The sequence below is a fragment of the Podarcis cretensis genome, assembly GCF_951804945.1.
Source record: "Podarcis cretensis genome assembly, chromosome: 5".
Lineage (NCBI taxonomy): Eukaryota > Metazoa > Chordata > Lepidosauria > Squamata > Lacertidae > Podarcis > Podarcis cretensis.
This window is the reverse complement of record NC_137174.1, coordinates 4,415,494-4,433,308: the sequence shown is the minus strand read 5'-3', so window position 1 is coordinate 4,433,308 and position 17,815 is coordinate 4,415,494. Positions and strand designations below refer to the sequence as shown.

At 39.9% G+C, this 17,815-nt stretch overlaps 1 protein-coding gene across 2 annotated transcripts in view; it reads left to right on the top strand.

The window, feature by feature from the left end:
* The window catches only part of MPPED1 (metallophosphoesterase domain containing 1), a 100,076-nt gene that overhangs the window by 79,187 nt on the left and 3,074 nt on the right, over window positions 1-17,815 (top strand). For both annotated transcript variants that reach the window (XM_079975466.1, XM_079975467.1), the window contains exons 6-7: window positions 7,714-7,829; window positions 15,034-15,147. In XM_079975466.1, the coding sequence (XP_079831592.1) occupies window positions 7,714-7,829; window positions 15,034-15,147 (230 nt within the window). The remainder of the gene's footprint in view (window positions 1-7,713; window positions 7,830-15,033; window positions 15,148-17,815) is intronic.

Below are 17,815 nucleotides of genomic sequence, written 5' to 3'. Positions count from 1 at the left end.
CAAGAGGCAATGGGCCATAGTCCTGTCTCAAGTTCAGAGTGAGTGGACACCACTTGTCCGCTTCCTGGTGACCTGGCAACCAATGGGATAGACCTGGAATCAGATAGTGTAGGCGGTTGGAGTTTTGAACAATCTGAGTGGGGTCAGGGAGGGAAACCCAGTTTTGGTTCCCTAAGGATTTGGAATCCTAGAATGGGTTGAGTGGATATTGTACGGATAACTAAGCAGTGCCGTTTAAAAGTTTCTCTAAAATGGTTCATTTTCAAGTATTAATTACAGTGTAATTAATTAAATAAACATATAGTTTTGTTCCGGACATTCCTCCTCATGCTTGATGCTCTGGGTGGAATGAGTGGACACTGGGCAGCCTTCGCTGAAGTGCAACACCTTGCTGCTGGGAAATCTGAACTAGTCAATTGTAGACCTCTGCTGTGTAATACAGGATTGTTTTTATTATCTATTAACACATCCAGAATATCAGTCACATTACCCAGCACCCATCTTAAGTGAGGGTGTCTGTCACACATCTCTCCTCTGCCAGCCGGTTCACTCGTTTGCATTCAGTCCCTTGTTGCTTTAAATATAAGGTTGGACTACTGTAATGTTAGAGCTTTGAAGTCCTGTATGCCATTTTAAATAGTGAAACTTAATTTTTGCAAATTTCTTCAATGAGAGGTGTTTAAAATATGATTTTGGATGTGAGGCATTCAAATTTGCTATTATGTTTGTGATTAGACATTTAGCTTGGTAAGTCTATGTTGGATGAAGAAACACATAAAGTGATTTTGGAAAACCAAAGGATTTTAATTTTACCTTCTGAAAATGTCAGATAATGCTAAATAATAAAAATAAATATTAATATTAATATACCTGCATGTACTTGAAATCATTTTCAATGATTTCCATGCAATTTTACAAAGCAAAACTAAATTAGATTAATTTAACCAAAATATATTTTGAGTTTCCAAGTCTTGTTTCAAATTTTTAGCACCCATCATTTTTTGTAATTTGAAAGTTGAAAAAATCAGCACAAGCCTTTCATCATGCCTTAGTCTACATGGAAACAGTGGTGGACTTTAAAATTTCAACAGTGCCCTGTGCAAGGCCAAAATTTGGTGCCACCTCTCACCTTCTTTTCTACCTGTAGTGTCAGTTCCCAGTGCAGCAGAACCAGTAGCTCTGGCCAAAATCCGCCTCTGATGGAAACCTGTTTGGGGGGTTTCCCAGGGAAGAGGAGGAGTAAGGAACTCACATCAATTCAGGATTCTCATACCATTCTGCTCACACAAGTAGACTTCTACAGTCCGTGTAGTGCAAGGCAACTGCTGACTTACTGTGAGAACCAGCCATCATTGTGTCTATCTGAAATGTTTTGTGTGCAACCAAAAAGAAAAGCAGCCACTATCTAATATATTCCTTTTTTAAAAAGTTCTGGGCTGTATGATTGTGTATTGTTGCTACCACTATAGAAGGAGAAAATTAAGGGGAAAGGTGATAATTGAAAATCTGGAATTGAGAGGATGACAGGATAGTATACACCTATTCATGCGTAAGGAGAAACAACCTCTGTCCAAGTTCTCTATAGAGCTGACAACTTTTGAATTGTCTTTCACAAAGACCTAGTTTCATTGAAAAGAATGTAATGTACTACACTCATGAATGTAAAGGTAGTATATTGCATTTTATGTTGCTATATTCACACATCCCCAGTATGGATTGACTGGGTGGATCCTTGGAGTGCCAGTGCCTCAGTGCAGGAGGGAGACATAGCCTTCAAAGCAGTGGTGGGGTGGCCCCTTTTTAAGAAGTCCTCCCTGGACCCTTAGTTGTACTGGCCTGTTGCATATATTCCTTTCCTGGGTAAGGTGATTGAAGGGTTGGTATCTAGTCAGCTTCAGACATACCTGGATGAAAATGATTGTTTAAAACAGTTTCAGTCTGACTTCAGTCTTGAATTCTCTACTGAAACACTCTTGGTTGCTCTTGATTAATAACCTTTATTAGGAGAGAGAGATGGGAGGCGTGGTCAGTTGTTTCTCCTAGACATCTCAGCAGCTTTTGATACCATTTGCTTTGGAGCAGCGCAGGTTTGGAGTTGGACCACTGGTCCTCGCTGCAGGTCCACTCCTAGAAAGTGGCATTGGGGAACTTTTGCTTGACCCCATGGCATTTGTGCTGTGGAATCCCACGAGGATTCACCTTGTTCCCCATGCTATTCAACATCTATGAAAGCTGCTGGAAAGAGTCATTCGGGGATTTGGCACAGGATGTCACTAGTATGTGGATGTCACTCGGCTCTTTCTCTCCATTCCATTTGAATTGGGAGAGGCTGTGCAAAGTGCTGGACTAGTTTCTAGAGACAGGCATTGGCTAGATGAGGGCCATTAAGCTGAGACTGAATCCGGATAATACAGGTAACTCATAATGTCTGGGAATTGGAGATATTTCCCCTGATGAAGCAGATGTGTCGCTTAGGGGTGCTCATTGACACGCTGCTGTCACTGAAGGACCATTGGTGAGGAATGCCTGTGCCCAACTCCACCAGCCATGGTCATTCCTGGACAAGGATAGCCTGACTTCAGTGCTCCACACTCCAGCAATGTCACACTGGAGTATTGCAGTGTGCCCTATATGGGGCTAGTCATGGAGATGGTCTGGCTGTTATGCTATGTAGTGAAAGGGATCATATAATAATGATTCTTAAACCACTACACTGACTGCTAGGGCCAATTCAGGGTGCTAGTACTGGTATGTTGTTGTTGTTTAGTCGTGTCCGACTCTTTGTGACCCCATGGACCAGAGAACGCCAGGCACTCCTGTCCTCCACTGCCCCCCGCAGCTTGGTCAGACTCATGCTGGTAACCTCGAAAACACTAAGCCCTAAATATCATGGGGCCCATATATTTTAGGGAGTGCCACTCCAGTATCTGCCAACCCATGCTCTGAGATGTGCATGAGAGGCCCTGCAAATTTTGATCCATTGACAGCCTGCTAAGCGGTAATACAAGATACAGAGTCTTAACTGTGGCAGCACCTCATTTGTGGAATTCCCTCCTGATGCAGCTGTGATTTTGAGCCTCAAACCTAGTTTTCCATTTGCTTATGAGTTCATTTCACTGTTACAGATTGATGCTGGTATGCAGCTGTGTGTGTTTGTAATTGGTTGTATTTTGCATGATTAATTGAAATTTTTGCAGGAGGGATGGTGGTCTAGAAGTGAAAATGGAAATAAGTAAATATTGGTGAGCATATTTCCTATCTTAACTTAATAATCTATGAGCTTTTCTATTGCTAGTTACTGGCGTGGGACAGGGGTTGGACATGCACCATAGGCCATAAAGGCAATGGCTGTTTACAATAGCATCATAAAGAGCACCATGGAACGTTAAGGAGATAAGTTGTTGTTGTTTTGTTGTTTATTCGTGTCCGACTCTTCGTGACCCCCTGGACCAGAGCACGCCAGGCACTCCTGTCTTCCACTGCCTCCCGCAGTTTGGTCAGACTCATGTTTGTAGCTTCGAGAACACCATCCAACCATCTCATCCTCTGTCGTCCCTTTCTCCTTGTGCCCTCCATCTTTCCCAACATCAGGGTCTTTTCCAGGGAGTCTTCTCTTCTTATGAGGTGGCCAAAGTATTGGAGCCTCAGCTTCACGATCTGTCCTTCCAGTGAGCACTCAGGGCTGTTTTCCTTAAGAATGGATAGGTTTGATCTTCTTGCAGTCCATGGGACTCTCCAGAGTCTCCTCCAATACCATAATTCAAAAGCATCAATTCTTTGGCGATCAGCCTTCTTTATGGTCCAGCTCTCACTTCCATACATCATGACTAGGAAAACCATGGCTTTAACTATACACATGGGATCAGTTCCAGGTGTACTTGTATGGAGACAAAATGATGGAAAATGATGCTTAGGAAATGAGAGCCAATATATGCATATTGACTTCTCTCCCTGATGTTGGCAATAAAAGAGGAAGCCTGTTAGATTATCTTTCTGTCTGTAAAATAGGATCATGCACTAATATTAACCCTATATGTATTGCATATGCCTGTCTCTTCCCCATCTGTAGTAGAATTTAGTTAGAATTTTTGAGGACTGGAAACAGGAGTGGGGGGGATGGTTTTCACATCTGTCTTCAGTAAAACCTTGTAGTTCTGATAGTCATGGAATATCGAACTTTAACATTAAGGACTTCCAAGTGAACAAGCAATACTACAAAGACTATAAAGGGAGTGACATGATCAGAGAGAGAATATGTGTTCTCAAAAGAGGGGAGAAGCATTCTGGAGCATTTCTGCCATTTCTTTTCTACTAGTAACTTGGAACTTATTCTCTCAAATAAAATTTATTTTACATTCAGGCTAGTTTGCATTTATAATAGCTCCTGGAATGCAGTATTCTACAAACATTCCAACACACACACACACAGAGGAAATATGAAAAAAGCTTCAGAAAGATTGCAGACAGCACGTTAATTTCTGAAAGCACTAGCAATTCATCAGTAGTGGAAGAAGATAAATTGCAGCTTCAGGGGCACTTCCTTTTGTCTTTGCCGTGCAGTATACAAAGAATAGTTCAGAGCATTTCTTGAAAGAATTCTCTGTCTTTTGTTGATGTAGCAAGGAAGTAGTGTAAAGCCTTCTCCAAAGTAACATCTGTAAAAGAAGTGTAGTTGATGTGCCTATATTGCTAAGCACTAACATTGCAATTATCATAAAACTTATTAAATTATAATAGTCTGTTGTTTGTTGTTCCTTCTGTAAGGGATATAGCAAAAGCCCCATTCAGCAGTCCATCAGAAAGATGAAAACCCACAAACATATTCAAGAGTATCAACCCCACACTCCATTACTTGTAGTATTGCCAGGAAGCAATTGTTTGCCACTGTAGTGATAAATTTTAATTACTGAGATTGCAATCCCTTTAACTTCCTTACATAATGAAAACAGTTTAAAATAGTAACTTCAGAGTCAAATATTTGAATTTGAAGGATTGGAATAGTAATAATTAGCATATCAAATGCCAGAATAAAACGTTATATACTAGTAATTGAGTAACTGGAAAGATTAGTTGTTAATTTCAAATTTTGGAAACCAGAGATTTAGCTTTTTGTTTTGTTTTTATCAGATTCTTCTTAGAACTGCCCCCCTCCCTTCAATAGGAACTTCAGTGCTGCTGACATTGCTGTTAATATACATCTCGATTTAGGCAATTGCCTTTCGGACCATTAAAAATGGTTGGACATGCCATCTACAGGTGAAACTGCTATCTTAATTAAATACCATATCAACTGATGTATTTGTTTTAATAAGATAATTTAGCAGGCTAAGCAGGCATGGCCAATTAATTTATTAAAAACATTTAAGCTGTGGACAGAGTTCTGTATAATTTAATACACATTATTGTTTGCAGTACAGCTTTAATAATTGGCAAGGATCTTACTTTTCTATATTGCTAAATAAATTTTACATAATAGCAGTAAAATATGTTTTGATTTAGCACACATTTAATCTGACCCTGTGCAGGGACCAAATTATCCTGTGTTGTTGTTTGACTCATTAACAGGCTGATATTACAACAAGTTGCACATCCCTAATCTCCAAGTTAACGTTCATAAGGTTGGATGGCAACTGTTTAGCTGTGTATTACTTGAGGAGTTGCTATAGGAGGGTCGGGTGTATGATTCTTGAATAACTATAGAAAAGGCAAGTCGGGAAAGGTCAGTTTGTCACGTAATAGTGCTATGCCGTAGGATACGAAAACTTGAGTCCCTCCCAATGCCTTGTTGTATTCCAGGGCTGCATTGCCTCAAGGATAATCCATCAAGGTCTGCAAACTGGCAGTGGGTGGAGCCAGAAACAAAAAAAACTAATCCAGCAAAGACAGCCAGCGCTACTTCAATTTTCACCATGGCTACCTCACATTAGAATTCCCAGTTTATTCTTCAGTAAACTACATTGGGTTTGATGGGGTATTCTGAAGCAGGAATGGGATGAGAAAATTTATTCAGTTTGCATGTAAAGGTGAATCCATGCACTTTCTGAAATGATACACAACTAAAACACAGCCATCCTTTAAAATTTCTGCGTCTCTTAATTTTGCAGTGGCTTGCTCCAACCAAATACAAAGTGCATATATGCTAAATTAAAGAGTGCATAAAATGCACATATCAATGAAAATAACATACAAAAATGTATTAGGTAGCATTGCTTTGCAGTAATGTGTGAGACAGTCAAAACTGCATATATCCCTGTATATTAGGATAAATTTGCACTAAAATGCAAAACAGTATAATTTTTTAATACACTGAAATTGTAAATGTTTGTATGGATTACTCTGTGTTTAAATTTGGTTGGTAATTGAATTATTCTCCTTTTTTTCCCAATAGATTTTTATTGAGATTTTAAAGGTTACAAAAAGAAAAAAATAAAGAACATATTTAAACAGAAAAAAATTAAAATACAAAACAATACAAGAACAGAGGGGGAAAAAACAGAAAAAAAAATGCAGATAATTAAAGAAAAAAATCAATCCTTTACATAACTTTCTTTCCTTTGCTTATTTCCTTGACCTCCTCACACCTCCCTTTTTTGTATTCTAATTCAATTAGATATTTCAGCAAATCCTTTCCATCTTTATTTCTATCCTAATAATTTATCTTAATATACTATAATTTTGCATTCTGTTCTTTCACCAATTAACAATCCATTTTTACTTAATCCTTTATATCATTTCTGCTAAAACCACATTACTTCATTCCAACATCCTTCTAACATTCCTTAATTTTACAATGTTTCTGTAGATAAACTTTAAATTTCTTCCAATCTTCTTCCACCAACTCTTCTCCTTGGTCTCGGATTCTGCCAGGGTAATTGAATTATTCTCATGTGTTTGGCTAAAGTTGGTCACATGGAGGTATCTAGTGAAGGAGATTATGTAAAACAAGATTGCTGTATTTTAGAATTTAGCCGTGAACACTGCTAAATTGAATAGAGTGTTGGAGTGCACCTTCTCTGCTTGAAAGAAACAGAGCAAAACTGCAGAAGAAGGTAAAAGTAGAAATCTCTTATAGGATCTGCAAGGCATGGCCTAATTGAGAAACAGAAGGTCGAGTGCTGAGCTCAGGAAAGAGGAGAATACAGTTGTTTGGAAGGTAGAAAAAGAGACCGTAAGGCCATGCTTAGAGAAGCATGTGCATTTAAATATCATGTTCTAATTCATCTACAACTATAAGTTTCTGCAAGTAAAGTTTTTGAATGTTAAAGCCTGGACATTGGTTTAATTTCCAAAGAAGGGTGTCAGTCATATACCGGTATATGATTTGAGCTTCTTAGCTGCGTTTTCATTACTCTTACTTCAACACAGTATTCACAAACTAATATGGAAATGTGTAGAACTGAATTTAAGATTAGACAAATGAGAAACTGAGAGAACAGAAATTGACCTGTCCACATATATAAAGTACACAAACCAAAATAGGTGCTGTTAGTAATTCTTTCCTTAATTGTGTGCTACACACACCACACCACACCACAATGCAAACCTTTCCATTTGTTTTACACGGCTTGGAGGAATATTCCCCAAGCCATGCAACCCAGAATATGTACTTGTATCCATTATGAACAAAGTTGAACGGAATGTTTCGTTCTTGGTCTTAACTGACTAATCCAACGTGTATATAGCACTGAAGAAAATCTCTCCCTTTTTTGGCAGGCAACCTTGGTTTTATGGCTGGGGCTTTAATCTTCCGCGAGGCCAAGCACTTTTAGAGAAATGGAACCTAATTCCAGATGGAATAGATATTCTTATAACACATGGACCACCTCTTGGTAAGAAAACACTGAAAAATGTTTCGGGTCATTATTTATCTGTGTTGTGTCATTGCAAGTAATAGTTTGTAGATTCTGCTGCCACTTAGAATGTGTGGGTTTAAAGGGGTGTGATTCTGCAATGCTTTAGAGTGAAACAGTATTCCACTCATGCTTGCAGTCCTCATTTCTGTTTTTTATACAGTGGTACCTTGATTTGCATTGGGACGCAGGTGGCGCTGTGGGTTAAAGCCTCAGCGCCTAGGGCTTGCCGATCGAAAGGTTGGCGGTTCGAATCCCTGTGGCGGGGTGCGCTCCCGCTGCTCGGTCCCAGCGCCTGCCAACCTAGCAGTTCGAAAGCACCTCTGGGTGCAAGTAGATAAATAGGTACCGCTTTATAGCGGGAAGGTAAACGGCGTTTCCGTGTGCGGCTCTGGCTCGCCAGAGCAGCGATGTCATGCTGGCCACGTGACCCGAAAGTGTCTCCGGACAGCGCTGGCCCCTGGCGCACAACCCCAGAGTCTGTCAAGACTGGCCCGTACGGGCAGGGGTACCTTTACCTTTACCTTACCTTGATTTGCATACGTCTTGGTTTGCATACGTTTTGGATTACAAACACGTCAAATCCGGAAGTGCGTGTCCCAGTTTGCAACCTTTTTTTTGGATTACAACCCTTTGGGGGGGGGGAATTACGAACAAATTTTTTTTGTAGGCCCCATTGGCAAAAGCGCACCTTGGGTTACAACCTGTTTTGGTTTACAAATGGACCTCTGGAACGGATTATGGTTGTAAACCAAGGTACCACTGTATTGGGATTTTATGTTGTGAAGCACCCTGAGCTCTATGGGTATAGGCTGGTATACAAATTTAATTAAATAAAATAATAAATAAATAATTACAGGACGCTTTAGTGATTTAGTGATTGAAATAACCAAGATTATAACAATGAAATAGGAAAACTATAGTAACACATTGCTTATGCAGTGTGAAGTTCTAGTGTACTGCTACAAGATTTTGTTTCTTTGCGGTGTCTGCAATATGTGCTATACCGCAAAGATGCATGCAGAGCTCAGTGGAAGCAAACGGGCGTTCCAAAAGCACACACATAAAATATATGCTAACCTTGCATCCCCAATGTTCATTGGAACATTTGAATTCCTATGCCTGGAAGTCTTCACATGTTTGATGAACATGCTTTGAATCATAGAATTGTAGAATTGGGAGGTTTCCAAAGGTCATGTGCAGCAAAATCAGCTCATGTTCCTCAGAGAATGGGATGCATTTTTTTTTCCACAACAAGATGTTCATTCACTGAATGCCAGCTTTTTGTAATGAGCTGTGGAGTCACTGGTTTATCTTGAAAAACTGAATCACCTCCCATACTTCAGCTTGCCTGCATATTTAAAAGCTAGTGTAATATAGTGGTTCATGTAACATGAGCTATGATCTAGACTTTCCCAGTTCCAAGTGCATCTCAGCCATAAATTCACTGTTTGATCTTAGACATGACACTGTCACTCAGCCCTCCATTTGCAGCCTATCTTCCAAGATTCCAAGGATTCGTGAATGAATGCATGTGAGCAAGATAATATATGAACTTCCAGAGTTAAGCACTTTAGAATCCCATCAGATGTCAGTAACCACACAACTTTTAGAAGACCTTTGAAGGCAGCCCTGTATAGGGAAGTTTTTAATGTTTGGTGTTTTATTATGTTTTTATATTTGTTGGAATCTGCCCAGAGTCGCTGGGGCAACCCAGTTAGATGATTGGGATATAATAATCATAATCATAATATTATGGAACTGTAGAGTTGGAAGGGACCAAAAGGGTCATCAAAACCAACCCTATGTAATGCAAGAATCTTTAGCCCAACGCGGGGCTGAGATTAAAAATCCTGAGATTAAAAATCTCATGCTTTACCAACTGAACTCCTACTTACGTCAATAGGAGATATTCGCCTACATGCTTAAACTCACTAATTTTGAACAATGGAATATAAAGCTAGATAATGCTCTAACTCCTAAGTGTTAGGAAAGACCTCTGGAAATGGGTTATTATTCCATTCTGAATCTTTGTTGAGACTTCTTAAATTTCCTAATAGATACAGGTTGCTTATAATTTATCCTAGCTGCAAAATATTATTGATGGCAACAGTTGCTCCATTAATATCTCTTTTTCTTGTTGACGTACTTTAATGAGCTGACAGTTTTGGTGCCATATGCTTTGTAAAAAGAGGAAAATTCGCTGTCTTACTATTCCCCCCTGCAAAAAAAAATATTACAACACTGTTGAAAGTTTTGGGGACTTTCAGCAGGGCACCCTAGAAAGCGCATAGGAGATGGTTATTGCTCTGTGACATTAGATTTATTATAGACTCCAATAAGATGTAGCGGCTGCCTGTTTCATAATTCCAGTGACAGCTTATTTCTTCTCTATAGGGCCCATGGGATGACGTTGCAACAGGCTGTCTGACTTGAATCCTGCTCCTTGCATTAAATCACAGACAGCTTTGAGCCTAAGCCAAAGAGGTTAAAGGCAAAGTTTTTTAACAGCTAAAAACTTTCCAGAAATAATGTTAGAAGTACCTGTGAAGATACAAGCTTAGTTGTAGTTAACAAAGCCCCAGAGATTAAAGCTAAATTGCCCACCCAAAATCCTTGTAGTCTTTGTTATTCATTGTGAAAGCTGGAGAATGAGATGAGAGCTTGGGAGGTATGAAAGGAATGGACAAGAGCGTATGCCTGTAGCGAACCTGAGTGGTGTAAGGAAGTATTCAGGTTTTAAAACTCATTGAATGCTGAAGGTCTCACTGAATGTGACCGCAAATAGTGATATTGTGTCCTCATCATGAATAGATATGGGGAAAAGTTCAGGAGTTATGTTGCCAAATGAAGTTAGGGAAGCAGTAATAGACGTCTGGAATAAACCTAGAAAATTGACATCAGAAATACCCTTTTTATGCCCCCAGTAACTTGGGGGGGGTGCAGTTACTCAGTCCAACAAGCTAGATAGCTTTTTTAAAAAAAATAAATTTTTATTAAGGTTTTAAAGATTAAATAACAATCAAAACAAAGAAAAAGAAAAAACAATACACCATCAAAAAACAGAAAAAATATAAAGAACAAGTCAAACCTATACATCACTTACTTACATTCACTTATTTCCTTGACCTCCTCACACCTCCCGTTTTTGTATTTTGATTCAATTTGTTATTTCAGCAAATCCTTCCAACCTTATTTTTATCTTAATAATTTGTCTTATTATACTATAATTTTACATTCTCTCTTTCACCAATTCATTTTTACTTAATCCTTTATGTCATTTCTGCTAAAACTACATAATTTTCTTTTCCCAACATCTTTCTAGCAATCCTTAATTTTGCAATATTTTTGAAGATAAACTTTAAATTTTTTCCAATCTTCTTCCACCGACTCTTCTCCTTGGTCCCGGATTCTGCCAGTCATAAGCTAGATAGCTTTTTAGGTGGAAGGAATGGAGGCAAAAAGTCTTTGTGAGGATTTTTGACTTGTTTAAAACTTTATCATACCTCCCCCCCCCCAAGAATACCCATGATCTTTTGATGAAATTGGTTGCTTAAAGGTGCATCAGGGGTTCTAAAGGCATGTTCATCGATGAGAAGGAATGAGGGATTTGCAGATCCTAATCAAGAAATTTCATTTTCATTGAATTATTGAATCATAGAGTTGGAAGGGACCACAGAGGACATGTAGTCCAACTCCCTTTCATGTTCTACCAACTGAGCTATCCCAACATCATGAATTTTGTAGCTTTAGTGATTTACCCAGTTTTGGAATTATCTTGTATGCATGTTTCACTTAGGAGTTTAAAGATGATTTGGTACTGCTTAAGAATGCTCAGATCAACATATTTCTGGCCCCTGTCATCCATCTATCTTACACTTTAATCTGTGAAAGTTGTAGAAAAAAAGTAAGTTTTTTTAATAATGGCTTTCTAAGTGTTTTCCTCTCAAAATCCGTGGGTTTTTTTTAAAATGAGCAAAAACAAAAGCTGCCAGAATATTCAGGAAGTGCAAATGCCAGTGAAATAACCAAGTTCCCATCTAGTTCGGGAGGAGGTATGGATCAGATCAGTTCATATCAGAATCCTCAAATACCAGAATCCTCAACCACAGTGCTCACTTGGCCACAGAAATGCACTTTGCTTTTTCTCTGCCACCACTTCCCACTAGTATATCCATTTATAACTAGTTTTACATGCCTGGGGTTATGCTGGTGGTTAGGCAGGAATATTTTGAACTTGTTGGGACCCAGTGGATTTTTACTTTGAGTAAAAGTGCATTGTTTAAAGTGAGTTGTTTAAAGCAGGCCATCCTGAGCCCTTGGTTCAAGTTAGAATACAATATGAATAAATCTCTACATCCATCCCTGGCCTAATTCAAAATTCTTTCTTTTCTCTAGGGGGGACTTTTACTCCTTTTGTCTTTTGTTTTTAAACAAGCTTTCATTTCTCCTTTATGTCTTTATCAAACAGTCTGTTTGATTGTTGGTGACAAAGATTTATACTTTCCTGCCAGTTACAGATCCCTGTTTTCAAGTAACCAAGCATAGGGGAGGAAGGGGGAATCTAAAGCAATCTCTAATTGTTAGCTAGGTGTAATCAATTATTCTTAGTTTGTGTAGTCAGGTGTACATAATAAGCTGCAAACATATGGGAAAGCTTCAGAAGGCTGATATTGCATGCAAACAGAAACATGTTCAACATAAATAATGCTTAATTTAATGGAGAAGTTAATTTCATGGATTTTAGTTTGCAAAGTTTTTGAAGTGGAAATACTTTTTGTCTTTACAGACAGGCTTATTTATAATTAACTATTTCCAGCCACTGGACCAGCAGCGGTTTGAGTTTCAGTCTCTGTTTGCTGCTCAGGACATTCTATATGGGAGATACTTTTTCCATTATGTACTTTCCCTTCCTTGTCCTTGGCGGGAAGGGTGATGCTGGTGATGTTCTGCCTCGACCGTCGGAGGCAGTGTGGCTCCGAATACCAGTTACTGGAAATCACAAGTGGGTAGGATCCTGCATGCTAGCTCCTCACAGACATCTGGTTGGCCACTGTGAGAGCAGGATACTGGAATAGATCGGCCTGTAAGACTTGATTCAGCACAGCTCTTCTTATGTTCCTAGAATGGCCATTTTGTACCTTGTGCGAGAGGATTTCATGAGAAAAGCAAAACGAAATAGAACGGTTTCTTCCACTTGCACAAGACCCTGTGCACCCTCTTGCAACAAGTGGAAGCATGAAGAATCTAATATGTATTGCAGCACTTTGTGCAAACTTTGCCTTTGATTTGAGGGTTGCTTTAGATCAGGGATGTCCAACACGTTTTTGATCTACTGGTAGATCCCCGCAAGGTTTTGGTAGATCGCGGTTGATCTTCGGTTCCCTTTCCTTAGCGTCGCTAAACTGACTCCTGCCACGCCCCCTCGCCCCACCCTCCACTGTTGTATGATCTCTTTCTCTGTGCTGCTGTTTTGATCCATAGCGATATTCTTCTGAGTCACTTTATCCCTTTATCCTTTAACTATCCCCAAAACAGAACTCCCCCCTAAAAAAAGGTTACCCCCCTAAAAAACCGGGGCTTTCCTCCTCCCGAAAAAAAGCTCAACAATTTTGAGCCGAACCCCTTCTGAAAGTAGATCACAGTCTCTTGAGAGTTGGCCACCCCTGTTTTAGATTATATGCCATTATTATTATTATTATTATTATTATTATTATTATTATTATATTTATTTTGCATATTGAGCACCATATAGATAACATTTAAAAGCTTTGCTAGTCCCAGTAGAACACAGAACTGAACAGAAGCATTTGGCATGCTATAGGTAATATGCACAGAATTCTGTTTAGAAATCTTCCATATGGCTGAAACTGGCAGAAAAAGCACAAGAGCATTAAGAAGAGGCTGCTGGGTCTCAGGCTAAAGGCTCACCGGGTCCAGCATCCTGTTCTCACAGTGGCCAACCAGATGCCTGTGGGAAGTCCACAAGCAGAATCTGAGCACAACAGCCCTCTCCCCTTCTGCGGTTTCCAGCAACTGGTAAATGTTACACTTACACTTGAGAGCCAGTGTGGTGTAGTGGTTAAGAGCGGTAGTCTCGTAATCTGGGGAACCGGGTTTGATTCCCAGCTCCTCCACATGCAGCTGCTGGGTGACCTTGGGCCAGTCACACTTCTTTGAAGTCTCTCAGCCCCACTCACCTCACAGAGTGTTTGTTGTGGGGGAGGAAGGGAAAGGAGAATGTGAGCCGCTTTGAGACTCCTTAAAGGGAGTGAAAGGCGGGATATCAAATTCAAACTCTTCTTCTGATGATGATGATGATGATGATGTCGCATGTTTTTATTTCCTTACCGTAAGGCTCCTTCACTGTAGCTCTTCAGTCTCTAGCCATTGTTTTAACATAGTAAGCATCACAAAGAGGCAATAGGAACGAGAATGGAAATGAGAGGTCATTTTCTGACCTCAGCTGGCAACTGCTAACATCTCTCACCCTACTGAACCACAGCACTAACAATGAGTCTTTAAAAATGGTGTGCTATACTGCGGATTAAGCACTTCTAATACCGAAGATTAAAAAAGAGTAACTACAATATTCCCCACCTTCAGATAATTTTATTCTTGTCAGGAATGTTATTAGAAACTCCAGTATACTATGCATGAGATTAGGTACTCTTTTCTTCTCACATGGGGGCCACAATACATTAAGTCATCAAATTTCCATTTCCATTCATTTTAGGTGTTTGCCTGTACTCCATGAGAACTTGATATTAGGCACCATGGTTTGAACATAATGGCTGGTATTCAGTTTATTTCACTAGGACTCAAAGCAGAAGAATAGCTGGATGCAGGAAAACAGCAGATATGTCTTAAGCTTATTAAACTATACATTTAGTTTAATATTAAACTGTACATTTGTTAACAAATGTTTATTAGCATTTATTTAAAACCATATCAACCCCCCACACACACCTTTGTTGTTAGCAGTAAGATTAGTCTTAATCCCCTTTGTTTGCATAGTTTGATTATTCCATTTTATTCAAATTCTTTATAAATGCACTTTCAAAGATAATTCTTCATAGAGACACAGTCACAAGAACTAGGGAGAGAGGTTCAGGTTATAAAATTCCTCAGATAATATCTGTTTTCTTTGTTCTTCTTTTGTACTGTATCTTTTATTCTAAAGGTTTCTTAGATTGGGTTCCTAAGAAAATGCAAAGAGTGGGATGTGTTGAGCTGCTGAATACAGTCCAGAGACGAATACAACCACGTCTTCATGTTTTTGGACACATCCATGAAGGTCAGAAAGCCTCTTTTTGTGTATAGATTGAATTCCAGGTCAAACTTTCATTAGATGCCGGACCCCACCAAATACAAATTGAAGAGGTCCAACTTCTGTTACTATTGTTGAAGGCCAAGGTTGTAACATACTGTGTTAATACTGATGTCACCTGAATTATGTCCACTTTAGTTCCCTAAAATTTCTAAAAGAAAAGCCATAGTACGTGGATCCTGAGGGGCAACTGACTGCTAGTTACTAAACAATATCAGTAGCTTCCTTTTCCAGAACTGATCTGACATATTTATCATTTTCTAAAACAACAGTGCCTTTATTTCTGTTACGAACATCACATTATAATCAGTTACACTGATACTGTCAATTTATTTAACAGCACAACCCTTTTGAAACTCAAGGAAATTTAAAAACCAATATGAAATATAGCATGATGATAGAATATAGAATCATAGAATTGTAGAGTTGGAGGTCCAAGCCCCTGCAATAACAGGAATCTCAACTCATCATACAAATAAACATTTCACAACTCCCCCCAGGCACATGCATGTCAGCTCTGGAGCTGACTGCGCGTCCAGCGCTGGCTCTGCCCTGCTTATAAAACCCCAGAGTGGACTGGAGTGAAGCCTTCTCACTCATGGTTCGCTCACCTGGCCCTGGCCCCAGCAACACTGCAGATTGGCCAGTTTTAATAGGGGTTAGGCGGGAACCCCAATGGCCCGTGGTGCCGGGAAGGCAGGCCAGGTGCAGCAGACTAGCTTGTCTCCAAGGAGATCATGGGTGCTGCGCCAGATGGGCGAGCAGTTATTTCCACACATGGATACTTGAGATAGACTCTCTTGCAATGTGCATGATTAGTCTTTTGTGCCAGCAAAACCAGTCAAATCAATGCTGTGACAACTTGTAGCACAAATACTACCCAGAACTAAATAGTCCACTACAATGCACTGGTGAGTATGTAGTGTTTGCTTTGGCAACAGCATGATAAAGGATACAGAACATTATTTATTGCAGATGACAGGAACTTAAAGAAAACAAGTAGGAAACGGCAAGCTAGATGTTATCCTGGGACGTTCAGGTTCCTCAGGGAAGAACTCCCAAGTAAGTTCTATAGACAGCCTTAGAACAACAAGCTCTTCTTTATAGTGTCTGCATGCTGTGAGCAGTAGAAATCTTCCCCCAACCAGCCAGAGCTACATCTGTAGTTGTCATTTATAGAACCTTGGGGAGGAATAATAACATACTGTTCTCTCCCCTCTAAAACTTTTTTCCTATCAAAAATGTCCCACCTGAAACTATATTTTCTGCTGCTCCCTTTAAATGGTGACAGAATCACCATTATTCGAGTGCTGTTGCCAACTGCTCATTCTGCAGGCGGGGCTCAGTTTCAGTTTATTGAGGGCTGATGAAATCCTAAATTCTCCCTCTTTCTCCCCCTCCCTCCCTCTCCCCCCCCCTCAGAGTTTCTTCGAACATTTTCCCCCATTCTTATCTTCAGCAGCTGTTCAGTCTCGCCCCTTTAAAAACTGTTTAGGAAAAGCTACTGAACTTTGTAGGCAGCGCAGCTACTTAGGAGCTGAAGGATGGAGCCTGCAATGTTTTCATGGCATTTCCAGCCTTTTGTTTTTTAACGGTCTCAAAAAGTGCAGGAGTGTTGCCAACTTTCTCATGCTCTTGTATGTATTTATAAGCCAAGACCCATATATGAACAATATCTATCAACTGAACTGAACTGAACTGAACAGGTTTGCTCTTAAGAGTCCATTCATCTTAAAGATACAGTACAGTGGTGCCCCGCAAGACGAAAAACTTGCAAGACGAAAAACTCGCTAGACGAAAGGGTTTTCCGTTTTTCGAGGTGCTTCGCAAGACGAATTTCCCTATGGGCTTGCTTCGCAAGACGAAAACGTCTTGCGGGTTTGCTTCCTTTTTCTTAAAGCCATTAATACCCGGGGAATCCATGCTCCGCAAGACGAAAAAATCACAAGACGAAGCAACTCGCGGAACGAATTAATTTCATCTTGCGAGGCACCACTGTAATGCATATCATCGTGAAGTAAGTGCATAAAGTAGAAAAGAGGCAGCATGGAAATTGGGGTGATCTGTGTGCAGTGGGGAGTTGAGAAGAATATGGAGAAGGCTGGAGGAAAAGGAATGGAGGCAACAATAGGAGCAAAAGGGGGCTCCAAACAAAGAGGGAACAGGAGGCATGGAAATGCGGTTGAAGATAAAAGGGAGATGAAAGAGTACAAAGAAAAAAGGGGGGTGTCTTCATAACGGCTGGTAAAAAGCAAGCTTAGTAGTTGCCTGGGGTGGGAAGAGGAAGCTCTGGAATGGATAGCAGACCAGCAACACCTGCAAGAGTGACATGCAAACATACAGAATAGAGACAGGAGTTGCTTTGTTCCTTTTTTTCCTCCTCCTGCACCGTGCTGAGTTCAGCTAAGATTTGGCTTACTGTGTTATCTGAACCTGGGCTTTTGACTAAATCCTTTTCTCACTAACCACAAGCTGTAGCCAATGTTTGTGATGTGTGAAAGCTAATGTTTTGAGTCCTTAATGCCATTTAGTTCACACTGCGGGCAGGTAATGAGGAAGAAACAGGAATGTGGACTCCTCCTTCAAGCACAATAGTAGCCTAACACCTCCATTGTTTCCTCATGCAAGAGAAATA